Here is a 15,750-nt window from a genome sequence, read left to right as displayed (position 1 = left end):
TGGACTAGGACGCAATGACCAGCTCTGTAAAGGGAAGCAGGGTGTTGAGTCCAATTTCTAACTCCTCCAAAGGTTCACTGACTAGGAGATGGTGAACAACCATCTTCATTCTTCAGTGTTTAATTCTATTTGTAAAATAGGTAGTTTCTTTTTTTGAGACGGAGTTTCGCTCTTGTTGCCCAGGCTGGAGTGGAATGGCGCGATCTCGGCTCACTGCAACCTCTGCCTCCCAAGTACAAGCAATTCTCCTGTCTCAGCCTCCCAAGTAGCTGGGATTACAGGCATGCGCCACCATACCTGGCTAATTGTTTTGTATTTAGCAGAGACGGGGTTTCAACACGTTAGTCAGGCTGGTCATGAACTCCTCACTTCAGGTGATCCACCTGCCTTGGCCTCCCAAAGTGCTGGGATTACAGGCATATGCCACTGTGCCCGGCCAGGTATTTTCATTTTTAAATTCACTGTCTACCTACTCTTACCCAGTTTAATAGCTTGAAGAATATTTCTCTCTAAATTTGAGACTCATAGCAGCATTCACCAACTCTACATCTTCACTTGGGTATGTCTCTTGGACATGTCATATTTAATATCTCAAAAACCAAACTCTTGTTTTCCACTCCCCAAGCTGGCTCCACCCTATTTCAGTAAATGGCAATTCCATCCTTCCAAAAACCTTGATTTTGATCTGTCCCTCATATCTTACCTCCAATCTATCAGCAAATGTTACCAGTTTTACCTTCAAAATATATCCAGAATACAACTGCTTCCCATCACCTCTGTAGACCCCACCTTGGCCTAAGCCAACATCATCTTTCACCAGGATTATCACAATAGCGTCTCGACTATTTCCCTGCTTCCACCCTCATTGCCTACAGTCTACTAAGCTAGCCTTTTGAAAAGGAAAGGCAGATTGTGTTACATCTCTGCTTAAACCCCTGTACTGACTTCTCATCTCATTCTAAATAAAATTCAAAGCTCTATGCATGGAATTCAAAGCTCAACACAGTTTTGTTCTAGATCTCTTTGAATGTGTCTCATAACACACTCTCCTCTCTCATTTATTCAGCTCCAGCCACAGGGGTTCCCTAGAATATGCCAGTCACTTTATCTAATTAGCATTCCATCCCACCACACTCTCTAGTCACCTCCTCTGCTTTATTTTTCTAAACAGCACCTATCATTACCTAACATATTTATTTTTTGTCTTGTACCACTAGAATATGCCAGGGGGACATGCTACCACCCATGAGAATACGGGTGTCATCTGTCTTCTTCACTGTTTTTCCCCAGCACCTAGCACAGAGCTCTTGTATGTAACAATAATTTCTAAGTAGGAAATTCAAAGGACTTTTTTCACTTTATTAAAAACAAACAAACAGATGCAGTGGCTCACACCTATAATCGTAGCACTTTGGGAGGCCGAGGCAGGCAAATCACTTACTTGAGGTGAGAAGTTCAAGACCGGCCTGGCCAACATGGCAAAACCCCATCTCTACCAAAAATACAAAAATTAGCTGGGTGTGGTGGTGCGTCCCTGTAGTCCCAGCTCCTCGGGAGCCTGAGGCAGCAGAATTGCTTGAACCCAGGAGGCAAACTGCAGTAAGCCAAGATTGTGCCACTGAACTCCAGCCTGGGTGACAGAGAAAGAACCTGTCTCAAAAAAACAAAAACAAAAACAAAGAAACAAACAAAAAAACCTATTCTAGTTGCTCAGACACACAGTCTTAAAATAACAAAAATACTTTTAGAATGAAGCTAGATTCCACAGCATTGATCAGCAATTTCCAGTGTAGGAAATGATGAACTACCACATTCAAACATACAGGCTTTACAGGTGCATCAGAATCACAAGCACGTGGCAGGGTTCATGTGCCCAATTAAGTGAATATTCTTGCTACACGTTCAGCAGCTTATAAACAGATGGTGACCCAGACCAGACTGCCTTGATGACTCTGCTTGGAAAAAAGGCATTACATCACTGACTGGAGAACCTCAAAGCATATGTCCGGGCAGGTGACACACACACAGCTCAGGCTGTGATTGCTAAACCACTCCCACAGCGAAACAAGGAAACCCATCTCATGACCAGCTCTCAGGGGAATTCTCTTGAGTCTGACAGTCACCTCTAACTCCTCCGCCAGTTAAGATTAAGGGGTCTGTGATCAGTGATGTTACACTCCTCAAATGTGCATTTATTTTTTGAGGCGGAGTCTTGCTCTGTCGCCCAAGCTGGAGTGCAGTGGTGTGGTCTCGGCTCACTGCAACCTCCACCTCCCTGGTTCAAACGATTCTCCTGCCTCAGCCTCCCGAGGAGCTGGGACTACAGGCGCCCACTACCATGCCTGGCTAATTTTTGTATTTTTAGTAGAGCCAGGGTTTCACCATGTTGGCCAGGCTGGTCTTCAACTCCTGACCTCAGGTGATCCACCCGCTTCGGCCTCCCAAAGTGTTGGGATTACAGGCGTGAGCCACCGCAGCCCGCCTCAAATGTGCATTTGTGATACCTTTTCGTAAATGTTTATTCAAATATTTATTCACGAATAAAGGAACAAAACGGGATTTGTTTAAATTCAATTTCTAGGTCCAAGACAACCTATTACAGCTGTCTCTAATACGGACCTCCAGGTTGTCCTCAGTGCCGCTTCCAACAGTGTCCTCAAACACCCACCCCTCCCATACTGAGCCCCCAACCTGTCACCACTCCGAGCAATACTCCCCAAACTGAGCACTAGAAACCCCTCCTTATGTCATTCTTACCCCTAAAGACCGTTCTTGTCACCAATTCCCCATTCAGACTTCCCCTATGAACCGCTCTAAGAGCCCTCAACTATCAGCCACACCCCCAAACAGCCCTCAGTAAGAGCCCTACACTATCAGCCAGACGTTTCCTGCCACCAACGCTCCCGAGACCCACTCCTGTCACCAGTTCCCCGAACATTCCTGCGAGCAATGTTGCAGATACTGCTCACAGACGTCCCCATAACCAACTTCATCGCCTCCGCAGCCTAAGAGCCCCCAAAGGGGCCCTCCGCGGCCCCGCCCCTTTACGTGCGGCCTCGCCCCTTGGCACGGAGTCCTGACAAATGGCGCCGGAAGCCCCGCCCCCGACCGGTTGCTAGGCTCCGACAGCCGGAAGTCCCGCCTGCCGTGTAGTCGCCGCCGTCGCTGTCGCTGCCGCTGCCGCTGCCGCTGCCGCCGTCGTTGTTGTTGTGCTCGGTGCGCTGAGCTCCGCGGCTCCGCGAGCCGGTTCCGTCCCCTTCCCGCCGCCGCCATGAAGTGGATGTTCAAGGAGGACCACTCGCTGGGTAAGCACTTGGCGGTCGGCCTGGCTGCTGGGGGCCGGGGCGGCTGGTGGGCCCCCTCCCCCACTCGGGCGGCCCTGGGCCGAGTGGAGCGGGGCGGATGCCCTGCTCCGGGCTCGAGTCGCCCAGGCCCTGGTGCCTCGGGCAGCGGCCCCCTGACCCCGTGTCACTCTCCGCGGGCCCTGCTGGGAGCTAGTAGGGGACAGGACCGCGGCCGCGGGGACGCCGGAACCAGGGCCTGGGTTCTACGCAGGGCGCAGGAGGAGGAGGGCCGGGAACCGACGGGTGGGCAGGCGCGGCCTTCAGCCCCGTTTGTTTCTCCCACAGAACACAGATGCGTGGAGTCCGCGAAGATTCGAGCGAAATATCCCGACAGGGTTCCGGTGAGTGGACTCTCCGCCCCCTCACCTCGCTGTCACCTCTGTCGTCTGGGACCCGTGATAGGCCCCAGGCCATTCAACAGTTGACAGGTTGAGGTTCCAGTCCCAGTTACAGTAGCTGACGGGCCAGATCGGGATGAGGCCGCCCACGGCCGGGGCGTGAGGGGCTCGGGCTGGTGCTGTTCAGGGTGCCTCAGTGCTGAATCTCCCGATCTAGGCCAGCGAGCCGTCTGCAGCCTCGGGGCTCCCTGGCCAATTATGTAAGGAACGATGTTCTAGGACAGGGCAACAGGTCACTGCCACTTTTGGGAATGGTGGTGGAGGGAGACTGTCACTTTGGTCTTGGAAGTGGTACTTGAGTCTCAGGACGTACATCTTTTACTTTGAGTCTCCATCTTTACCTAACTTCTAGCTCCGTTATCTCACCTTGACCCTGTCATCCTTGCCTGACCAAAATAATGTGAAAAGCCGCTGAAAACCCCTTCTGCCATGTTTTCTTCTTAGTCAATAATAAATATGATGTTATATTTCTTCCATGGTTGGGGAGATAGTTTTGTAATCCTTATTAATTTTTAATGGACATTAAGGCCTGTTATTGTAGCTCTTTGCTTGTGAATAATTTGTCTCGGGGAAGGAGTAGGAGGGACGGATTTGAAACTTGTTCAGAGAGGAGCAACAGGCCAAATGAAGAACTTGGTTCTTGGCTGGCTGAAATTCCAGGCATTCCCATTAGTCCATCCATTCTTGTCTCCTGTGTTCCTTGGGAACACAGTATTGTTTCCTGTAGTGTGAAGGTGGATCCATTCTGGGGTCCTGGAGTAACGGGCCATGGATGAAACCCTCCCCAGATATTCTTAGGTCTGCCCAGATAAAATGTGGAAAAGCTTAGCGGTAAGGGCTGCATTTCTCTTACATAATTGACCACAGAAAAGCACTTACTGTTTCCCTATAACACATTTATATCAATTCTTAACCTCCAGAGCGTGTGGTTTATTAAGCCAAAGACATATTTTCTCCTGCTATGCAGTTTCCCACCCACCTCCTTGCCCACACTCTGTTCATCAGCTCCTCAGCCATGTGAGGCCAGAGCCTCGCTTTAGGAAACACAGTCCTGACCTCTCTTTACTTTCCCAGGTGATTGTGGAAAAGGTCTCAGGCTCTCAGATTGTTGACATTGACAAACGGAAGTACTTGGTTCCATCTGATATCACTGTGGCTCAGTTCATGTGGATCATCAGGAAAAGGATCCAGCTTCCTTCTGAAAAGGCGATCTTCCTGTTTGTGGATAAGACAGTCCCACAGTCCAGGTGAGAGGTGTTTACTAGATGGGCCCTCTGGTATTAGACATCTGGTTGGCTGCTTACGGAACTCCAAAACTTTGAAAGTCTGAAAACTCTTAGGGGTCCTGACTAGAAATCTGGATTTTGTGCTCCCTGACATCAGAGGCTCCAGGAAAATAATGGCTGCAATACGTAAGAGTGCATTTTGGATTCAGAAAATAGAACAAGGCCTGGACTTTTAAAAAATGATGAAACTCAGCCTAAGATCTCCAAGAATCTTTTAAAACCATTGAGAACTTATTTAATCTTAAGCTATAGGTAGAACTGAGGCCTGAAATGAGGTTTTCTTCCCTGAAGGCAGTCCTGGCATGCTCCACCACTGGGAGCCTGTGGGCCCTGCTGAGGCTCACTCAGTTAATCATCCAGTTTGCTTGCTCCCAAACTTGGTCAACTCTTTGACATTGTAAGAGTCTATAGCTGTCTGATCCTGAAGTCTGACAAAATGACTGCGGCACAGTAAAGCAATCTGAAGTCTCTTTACAGACTTATACCTCCCTTGGTAGCATTTGCTGTGACTGTCAGACTATTGTGCTGCCTGGAAGCAGTCTTTGGGACTGTAACTTGTGGCCAGAATGTAGGCAGAGGCATTAGAATTCCCCTTTTCTGTGTGTTTGACAGCCCAGCTTTAGTCCCCTGTGGAAAGAGGAAAATGGATGGGCTCCGTCTAACCTCCTGGTCAGTCCTTTCCCGTTACTGAGTGGGTAGTTGTAGGCCCTGATCCAGATTCTGGCCCCCACCTCTCCCCTGAGTGTGAGTTCCTGGCCACATCTTATCTTCGTGATCCAATCTAAGTTTCATTTACCACTCCCAGAAGTAATACTTCTAAAAGTGAAGGCTCTCAGAAGCCCTGGGAACTAGCCCAATGTTGTCCAAATAGGTTCCTGTTGAATATCCTTGAAGACTCCAGAGGAGGCCTGTGCCAAATTCCAGACCTTATTTCTGTTAAAGGTGGAAAGCTCTGGCTATTTTTTGGTCTGATTTCCTCTTTCCCAGTGTCCTCCACCTCTACTTCCTAGTGTCTGATAGAAAGGCAAGGGAGAAATGGAAGCTCCTTCCCTAAGGCCGGTGTTCAACCTGAGGAGACACCCCAGGGCCTGCCGACTGGACGCCATTGGTCTGCCACAGCTGTAGCTCTGGAAGCTGTGGTGTTGCTTGAGGAGATCTTGTCACCCATGGGGTTCTTCTAACCTTCCTTCCCAGGCCTCTGGGCTGTGTCTTCACCAGAGGAGGAAGCTTTGGGCATCCGTAGTTACCCTGGGCTTTCCTTAAGGTGTTTGGGCAGGTAATCTTTCATAACATCTGAAACTTCTGCAGAGCCTTGGTGACCCTGTGTTTCGTACTTCCCGGAGGTGCTGGCTTAGTGGGAGAAAGTAAGTGACTAGGACCTATGGCTTTGAGTTTATTTTCCTCAATTCTGATTCTCTGGTTCTTCTCAAAGGAAATGAAGCAGGCTTCTGGAGACCTTAAGATTACTCAGATGGCTCCACAGTAATCTAGCAATTAAAATGGCTACAGGTTTTATCAACTTCCCCTCCCCCGTTATCCTTGACATAGAAATAGAATTGGAAATGAAAAATGATTTTTCAGGGCAGCAGAAACTGCTTCAAGCCATTTTCTCTCCAAGTCCCATTTGCCTTTCCAGTGTGTTGAGAAAACCCTAAATCAGATTACACTAGTAACTCAAGTCAGGATTTTAGGGCCGAATAACCAGAAATCCAAGTCCTGACCCTTCAGGATTTAGAGTCACCAGCTAGGGCCCTTTTGCCCAGGCTGTCAGCTCTTTGGCCCCAGTTAATGACTTACCACCCTACACTTAATGCAACTGTTCATTTTGGGGTTTTATTGTCAGAAACAATATTTTTTTTGAGACAGAGTCTCACTCTGTTGCCCAGGTTGGAGTGCAGTGGTGCAATCTGAGCTCACTGCAACCTCTGCCTCCTAGGCTCAAGTGATCCTCCCACCTCAGCCTCCCTAATAACTGGGACGGGACCACAGGTGTGTGCCACCACACCGGGCTAAAAATATAAATTTGTTTCTAAACAAAAGAGGCGTGTGACATCATTGGGCTTTATGCAAATATAAATCACCCATAAACATAAACAAAAAGTGCCACAGGGTCCTTCCTAAAGCTGGCTGTGATTCAGCTTCACCATCTCTTCCCCAAGACAATTTAGCAGCTTCTTGCTCAGGTCTTTTCAGCCTCCTTAGGGAAGCATGGAGCCTCCCTTAACCTTCATGCAGTGCTTGCTGGCTTCAAAGAGTGGCTGGGGAAATTAGAGAAGGGACGAATTCAAGCCTGGAGGAGCCCTCTCTCTCCGGTGACTGACTGGTCTGCATGAAGATCAGTTATGTCTGAGGCTGAGGGGAGTAAGTTCTCAGTTATTTCTGCCTTGGAGTGGAAAACAGGCGGTCACCATGTAAAGTGTCATGATTTTTATTTAGAGTAGTTAGTATTAAATATTGATTCTATAAATACAGACAGAGGCAAGTCCCTAAGTTTTACTTCCTAAATTCTAAGTTCTTGTTTCATTTAAAAAAGAGGGAATCACAATGGCCTTTTCACATTTAGCACTGGAAAGTTGAATTCTCTGTCTAGGTGCCTGCATCAAGAATCAGGCCAAAAACGGAAGGGGAACCGTGCCTTTGTTCAGACAGAACTTCAGAAAAAACATCAGTGTACAAGTTTCCTAGTCATGACGTTAGAGGGGAACTCAGACCTGGCAGTGAATGATCTCTGTTTGTTTAGAACATAGATAAGAGTCTTGTTAATCCCCTGTTTAAAATAGAAACAGGAGTGTATCATTAAATAAAATATCTCTACGATATTATTTTTTGTTGTTGTTGAGACAAGGTCTTGCTCTGTCACCCTGGCTGGAGTGCAGTGGCACAGTCATAGCTCACTGCAGCCTTGAACTCCTGGGCTTGAGCAGTCCTCCCACCTCACCAGGTTGGTCTCAAACTCCTGGCTACAGGTGATCCTCCTGCCTTGGCCTCCCAGAATGCTGGGATTATGGGTGTTACCCAACACACCTGGCCAGATACTATAATTGACATTGGGAAACCTGTGCTGTTTAAGAATATGGTGTTGCCGGGCGCGGTGGCTCAAGCCTGTAATCCCAGCACTTTGGGAGGCCGAGGCGGGCGGATGACGAGGTCAAGAGATCGAGACCATCCTGGCTAACACGGTGAAACCCCATCTCTACTAAAAATACAAAAAATTAGCCAGGCGTGTTGGCGGGCACCTGTAGTCCCAGCTACTTGGGAGGCTGAGGCAGGAGAATGGCGTGAACCTGGGAGGCGGAGCTTGCAGTGAGCCGAGATCGCACCACTGCACTCCAGCCTGGGGGACAGAGAAAGACTCCGTCTCAAAAAAAAAAAAAAAAAAAAAAAAAAAGAATATGGTGTTTATTTGCTTCTGGATCTTAAAGTGATCTTCAGTAAAAGGAAGTTGTGATGTTTTGGAAATGAAAAGTGATTTTCAGGGCAACAGAGACTGCTTCAAGGCCATTTTCTCTCCAAGTCCCGTTTGCCTTTCCAATCTGCTGAGAATCCGCCCTAAAGCAGATTCTACCAGTAACCCAACACTGGATTTTAGGACAGAGTAACCAGAAATCCAAGTCCTGACCCTTCAGGCCCAATTAATGACTTCTCACCCCACACTTCTTCATCCTTTATTTAGAAATGTGCTTAAAGCACTTTGATCATTTCTGGGTAAATACCTCTTTAAGGACAGGACTTTTTTTTTTGGAGATGGAGTTTCGATCATGTCGCGCAGGCTAGAATGCCCAGGCAGTGGCGCGATCTCGGCTCACTGCAACCTCCGCCTTCCAGCTTCAAGCGATTCTCCTGCCTCTGCTCCCGAGTAGCTGGGATTACAGGCGACTGCCACCACGCCTGGCTACTTTTTTTGTATTTTTAGTAGAGATGGGGTTTTACCACGTTGGCCAGGCTGGTCTCTAACTCCTGACCTCAGGTGATTCGCCAACCTTGGCCTCCCAAAGTGCTGGGATTACAGGCATGAGCCACTGCTTCTGGCCTAGTTGTTCCTTTTTATCAGATAAATATGTTCGGTCCTAGGCCGTGTATGGTGGCGATCGCCTGTAATTCCAGCTACTCGGGGGCTGAGGTAGGAGAATCGCTTGAAGCTGGGAGGAGGAGGTTGTGGTGAGCCAAGATCGCGCCACTGCACTCCAGCCTGGGCGACATGAGTGAAACTCTGTCTCAAAACAAAGGAAAAACAATCAGTGGTTAATCTTTTTATTTTAGAATCTTGGGGAGCATCAGGGCCTTATTAACTTTCGCTGTGAAGCCAATGCCTGTCCAGGATTGACAGTAATGGTCACTGCCCTTCCACCTCCCACCACCCATCCTGTCCTGCTAGAGAAGAGATAATCCAAGGTCCAGTGGAAGCACATAGGCTCCAAAGCAGATAGGTGGTCAGGTGTGCTCATCAGCCCAGCCAATTCATGAGTCAGTGTAGACCCAGTCAGTCAGCCTCCATGACCTGCCCTTGGTTGGGGCGAACGTAGGTTCTCCAGGGATTGGGCATCCACACAGTTCTAGGTCAGCCTCTCCCAATGCGTAGCGCTGTTGAGAGCATAAACTGATGTCTGTCTTGAGTCACATGGCCATTCCTGGATGTAGGTCCTGCTGCAACTTTCCTTTTTTTATTGCACAGTTTCTCCACTGGAGAAGTGGTTTTACCTGGATCTATGTCCTTCAGTGGAGGGGTTAGGGAGAGGGCTTAGGGGGCAGTTTAAGTTCATTTTCACCTACTACTTCAGGGTCCCACTTCACCTTAGATTAGCTCCATGGCTTGAATCTACCACTGGCTTTACCCATTTCTTTCCTTGCCAGACTCAGAGCTTGGAAGGTGGCAGTGCCTCTGTACTCAGAGCAGCATCTTTCTCAGAGGAATGCTTGTGGTACTTGATGCCACAGGGTGTGCATTTGTGTTAGGGACTGGAGGCCATCTTCAGGTGTTTTCTACAGCCACCTCCCAGCAACTTAGGCAGCAAGCCTTGGAGCTGCAGTGCTGCTTGCAAGTTGTCAGGGCATCCAGCAAGCCTGTGCAGCTTAGCTGGATAGATGCATTAGAGCTGCCTCTGTGCTTCAGGATCCTCAGGCATCCTAGCAGTGGCCTGCTCAGTGCTGTGTATAGCTCAGGCCTCCAAATTCTGAGGGGGAGGTTTATCTTCTCAGAGGTTTATGGAATGTGTCCCAAACTGACACACCAGCCTTCTGCTAATAGACTCTCTGCTAGCAATGGTCACATTTTGTCTCCCTGCCCTTCCATTTGAATATCCTTTTAATGGGACTTTAAAAAAATGAGTTAATTTTTTTTAAGTCTGTTTGTGGCCCAGCTCATTTTGGCTGCAGGCCAAGTTATTCTGACTCTGCCTGTATGCAGTCCGATCCCGTAAGTGCTGTTTTCAAATCAGTCTTGCTTCATGGCACGCAGTGAAGCCTCAAAATTAGGTGCATGTTCAGCATTGAGCATCTTCAGTTACCAAGTTCCTTGCCCAAGGGGTATCCTGACTGTAAGGACACAGTGCTACTGCCAACTAAGTTTCCACAAGAGTTTGTGTGTCAGAAAAGGAGAAATGTTGGATTCTTAAGTTCTTACGCACTAAGCCATCTAGCTGTCAAATTACGAGATCTGAAGGAGAGAGCTCTAAGACCTTGCTACTCAGCATGTGATGCAGAGACTGGCAGTAGTTGCCTTACCTGGGAGCTTGATGTTCCGATGATTGGTACCAGCATTTGTATGAGAAGCACTGTTCTAAGGAAGATCTCTGCAGAAGGTACAAGGACTCTAATGTTAGGTCATCAGAGCAGATCTAGCTGTGTAGTCACTTGGAGGCAGCAAAGCTTGGTGGTCTCCTAGTTTTGTCACCTGGAGTGATTTAGGATCTCTGTGCCTCAGTTTTCTTATCTATGAACTATGGATTATGGTAATATCTACCTAATAAGATTGTTTTGAGGATAAAGAGTTAATACATGTAATGTATGAGCAGTGCTTGGCACATATGTGTTGCCATTATAGTTAGGATTTTTACTATCAGCTTCTGTAGCTACTAGGGCACTGCTTAAACAAATTGATGAACCCAAGTTTTACTTAAAAGACAATGGAATCTAAAGCCAGAAAGGAATGAAAGCCACATGATTATGGGCCTCCTATCCTGCAAAGAGTCAGGGCTCAGAGTCTCATGACCTGCCTTCAACAGTAGCGGTCCAGTGGTCACTGTTCACCACGGATAGCATACACAGGCCTGGGGGTGGGCTGCTGGTGTTTATGAAGCTCCTCAAATGTTTAATGTAGCAGCAGGATTTAGAATCATTGTACTAGGGCTTCTAACTTGCTAGGAAAAGAGCAGAACTTAGTCTGTTTGGAACCAAACTTGACAGAGGCACTATGGGGCGACTCTGAATTGCACACAATGTCTGCTACTGCATCGAAAGCCATCTGGTAATGGCAGTGGGGAGATGTTATGACAGCTGTCATCAAGATCACCCTGGACACTTGGACAAATGGGGTAAAGAGTTGTGGCAGTAGCTGTAGTTGTTTTCCCATTAGCCTCATTCTGGGGAGTTTCAGAGAAAAATGGGGTTTACTCTCTGGGCATTCTCAACCACCAGGGTAAAAATCTTGGGAGACTCAGCTACATGTTCAAGCCCTTCTGCTAGTTTCTGGCTTGTCATTTCACTTCCTGGCTTGTCACTGTACTTCCTAATCACATAGCTTTTAAAGATGACCCTGCCTTCTCCCGCCCCCCTCCGCCCCCACCCCCAACAAAAGGTCAGGCATTTCCCTTCGCAACCTGGCTGCATATGGAATCATTTTTGGCATTTAAAAATAGACTGATGAGGCCGGATGCAGTGGCTCATGCCTGTAATCCAGCACTTTGGGAGGCGGAGGCGGGTGGATCACCTGAGGTCAGGAGTTCAAGACCAGCCTGGCCAACATGGTGAAATCCCACCTCTACTAAAAACAAGAACAAAAACAAAAAAAAATCAGCCGGGCCTGGCGGCATGCGCCTGTAATCCCAGCTACTTGGGAGGCTAAGACATGAGACTTGTTTGAACCGGAAGGTGGAGGTTGCAGTGAACTGAGATCCTGCTACTGTACTCCAGCCCAAGCGACAGAGGAAGACTCTGTCTTAACAAAACAAAACAAAACATAGTGATGATTTCATTGGTCTGGGGTAGGGCTTGGGCACAGAGATGTTTTTAAAGCTCTCCAGTAAGATTCTGATGTGCAGCCAAGGCTGAGACCCACAGCTGCAGGTGTTGTTCCTCCTTCTACCCACTGCCCCCTAAGTCTTGTTCTGGGGCAGTGCTGTCAGTAGAAATGGATGCAAGCCGCATATGTAATTTAAGAATTTTCTAGTAGCCACATTAAAAAAATAAAAACAGTTGAAATTAATTTTTTTTTTTTGAGATAGAGTTTTGCTCTTGTTGCCCAGGCTGCAGTACAATGGCACGATCTTGGCTCACTGTAACCTCCACCTCCCAGGTTAAAGCGATTCTCTGGCCTCGGCCTCCCGAGTAGCTGGGATGACAGGCATGCGCTACCATGCCCGGATACTTTTTTTGACGGAGTCTCGCTCTGTTGCCCAGGCTGGAGTGCAGTGGCGCAATCTCGGCTCACTGCAAGCTCCACCTCCCGGGTTCACACCATTCTCCTGCCTCAGCCTCCTGAATAGCTGGAACCACAGGTGCCCGCCACCATGCCCAGCTAATTTTTTGTATTTTTAGTAGAGACAGGGTTTCACCGTGTTAGCCAGGATGGTCTCGATCTCCTGACCTCGTGATCCGCCCACCTCAGCCTCCCAAAGTGCTGGGATTACAGGTGTGAGCCACTGCGCCCGGCCTACTTTTGTATTTTTAGTAGAGACAGGGTTTCACTATGTTGGTCAGGCTGGTCTCGAACTCCTGACCTCAGGTGATCCACTTAATATATTTTATTTGACCCAATATATCCATAATTTTATCATTTCAACATGTAATCAAAATTGAGCTATTTTGCTGCATTTTCATACTAAGTCTGAAACCTTGTTTATGTTTTACACTGCACATCCCAATTCACATGAGCCACACTTTCAAGTGCTGAATGTAGCTAGTGGCTACTGTGTTGTAGCAGTGATACAGGACATTTCAGTCACAGCAGAAATTTCTGTTGAACAATTCTGTTCCAGGGAGTCCTTATTTTACAAATTCCAGGCTAAGATCCTCACAGGGAGCACCGTTTTTATTGTACAAGATGCTGATGACAGGCTGTTTCATATTCAAAATCAGCCCTCCCCCACATTGTTACTTAATAATTCTCATCTACCCACACAGCCATCCGAGCTAAGCTTGCAAATGGAGCAGGAAGAATAGGAAAAAAACTCAAAACCTCCCCCTTCATAAATGTGGTTTTTGTCTATGTTTACATGGAGGTTCCACTCAGCCCTTGAGGAGCAAAGCAGCAAGTGCGGCAGTCATTGTTTTCTCAGGTTGAGGCCTTGGACTCCTTATCTTCCCCACTGGCCCTTGGTTTATGAGTTCCCCTTTTAAGGATCTATTGTGACTGACCTATCTGGGCTAACGACCTCAGATGTCTCAGACTGAGCATATTACCACTGTTTCTGGTTGATCCCTTCACTCATGGTCTTAACACATTTGCACTTCCTCTCATCTCAGAGAGTACAGTCACGGGGCAGAGCTTGCATAGGGATCCAGGTGTTACTAGTCTTACTCTGGAGCTGGTCCAACTCAGTTTCATGGCACAGAACTAGATTAGGTCTCCATTGCGCAGTCTGTTTTACCGCTTAGGGAAAGCCAGCTTTCCTACCCACACACGTTTAGTTTGAAGAGTATCTATTTTTGGAGGGTTCTTTGGGAGGTTGGGCAGGCTTCTTTGGATTGCAGATACATTTAGAGCTTTTTGCATTAAGTGTGAGGAAAATAACTTTTCTTTGATGATGTTGATACAGGTCTCTGGGGGCACAGGAGTTTAGCTGGGGAGATTCCATGAGAATGAACCCAAACTACTCTTCTTTGCTAGGGTCCTTTACCCACACAGAGGTGAGCCTTTCAGGTTCTTCATTTTGCTTAGTTTCTTCTCTTGTCCTTGGCATTTAAGAGGCTATCCATGTGTTAGCCAGCCAAAGCCCCCTGAAGGAGCTGGCTGCTTTAAAGGATCTACTTGGGAGGATGTCAAATGGCTTTGCCTTCTGCAGACTTCATTTATTTTAATCTTTTTATGGCTCCTTTCTCTTGCTTTAAAACAGGATTATAAGCACACAGCAGGTACTGACACCTGAAGTCTTTTACTAAATTCCTATCCTCAGGCCATCCTTTTTCTCCTGAAACCTGGATTCCAATTTTCAATGACGTTTTTGTTTTTCTCTTTCAAGCCTAACTATGGGACAGCTTTACGAGAAGGAAAAAGATGAAGATGGATTCTTGTATGTGGCCTACAGCGGAGAGAACACTTTTGGCTTCTGAGGGCCATTGCTGGGCTAGGTGCACCGTAACTGCTTGTGTATCTTGTAAATAGCCAGCCATTTTCAGTTATTATACCAGAACCTCTTCACATAGACCTATTAGTGCATTTGTAACTGGATTTATTTCTTAATATATTGGAAGGTTTTGTTTCCTTAGACTAGTAAATTATCATACAGAGTTTTATTTTGAGTTTTTCTTTTTGTGCATTGTCCTCATGGCTATATTCTCCAGGAAACTTGTCCTTCTGGAAATCATACTGAATGATATTTCTATATCGAAGTGAGGTAGGTGCGGTATTAAAGTGAAAGGGAAGGTGATGCATTTATTCTGGGTTATGCTTGAAGTGTTAGATGGCTAAGTATTAAAATTATCCAAATTAAATCCTTAGCAGTCAGAACACTTGCTTCACTAGAATATGCCAACTGCCAATCATGTTGGACTGAGCTAATTTGTTCCTCTTTCTGAAACTATTAAGGTAAATAATTAACAATAAAAATTCTCTTATAAAGGCATTGTACTGTGGCCATGTCCTTTATTCACCTGCATTTGGATGGGTCAGAGAAGTGCCTCCTATATCTGCCAGGCCAGGAAGAGGGCTTGTGGAGGTCATGGCCGCACATCCTGGGACCGGAAGCCATGGCTAGGGTCATGAGGAGAGACATTGTTTTGAATAACTAATATGTTCACACGTTTGAGATATCGGGACAATACAAAAAGTACACACTGAGAAGGCTTGCTCCCGTCAGCTTCCTAACCACCTCTGCCCTTTATGGGAAATTACTTTTACTGGCTTCTTGTTTCTTCTCAATATTTTAAAAGTAAATAGGATAATTTAAAGGATAGCATAATGGCATAGTAAAAAGGATAATTAAATATGAATACATATCCTTATTTTCTTTCTTTTTTTTTTTTTTCTTTTTGAGACCGGAGTTTTGCTCTTGTCACCCAGGCTGGAGTGCAATGGTGCAATCTCAGCTCACTGCAACCTCTGCCTCCCGGGTTCGAGTGATTCTCCCGCCTTGCCTCCTGAATAGCTGGGATTAGAGGCATGTGCCACCACGCCCAGCTAATTTTGTATTTTCAGTAGAGATGAGGTCTTACCATGTTGGCCAGGCTGGTCTCAAACTCCTGACCTCAGGTGATCCACCCACCTCAGCCTCCCAAAGTGCTGGGATTACAGGCGCCCACTACTACACCCAGCTTCTTCTTTTTCTTATACAAAGAAAACATATACTT

General features: G+C 47.0%; 2 protein-coding genes across 3 annotated transcripts in view; one reads left to right on the top strand and one right to left on the bottom strand.

Annotated features, from left to right (window-relative positions):
- The window catches only part of ADAT1 (adenosine deaminase tRNA specific 1), a 70,633-nt gene that overhangs the window by 7,435 nt on the left and 47,448 nt on the right, over nucleotides 1–15,750 (bottom strand). The window contains exon 10 of one of the 2 annotated variants that reach the window (XM_058440481.1): nucleotides 14,675–15,154. The exons of the other annotated variant lie outside the window; for it this stretch is intronic. Coding sequence (XP_058296464.1) covers nucleotides 15,121–15,154 — 34 coding nt within the window. The 3' untranslated portion in view covers nucleotides 14,675–15,120. Of the gene's footprint in view, nucleotides 1–14,674; nucleotides 15,155–15,750 lie in introns of those variants that run through there. 2 annotated transcript variants of the gene reach the window in all.
- GABARAPL2 (GABA type A receptor associated protein like 2) lies at nucleotides 3,145–15,026 on the top strand. Its single transcript, XM_032156401.2, has 4 exons — nucleotides 3,145–3,305; nucleotides 3,630–3,685; nucleotides 4,817–4,989; nucleotides 14,424–15,026. The coding sequence occupies exons 1-4, from the start codon at nucleotides 3,272–3,274 to the stop codon at nucleotides 14,512–14,514; spliced, it is 354 nt and encodes a 117-aa protein (XP_032012292.1). The 5' UTR covers nucleotides 3,145–3,271; the 3' UTR covers nucleotides 14,515–15,026.

The sequence above is a fragment of the Hylobates moloch genome, unplaced genomic scaffold, assembly GCF_009828535.3.
Source record: "Hylobates moloch isolate HMO894 unplaced genomic scaffold, HMol_V3 SCAFFOLD_6, whole genome shotgun sequence".
In the NCBI taxonomy this organism is placed as follows: Eukaryota; Metazoa; Chordata; class Mammalia; order Primates; family Hylobatidae; genus Hylobates; species Hylobates moloch.
Note: the sequence above shows the minus strand (reverse complement) of the source record. Positions and strands in the feature narration are given on the sequence as shown.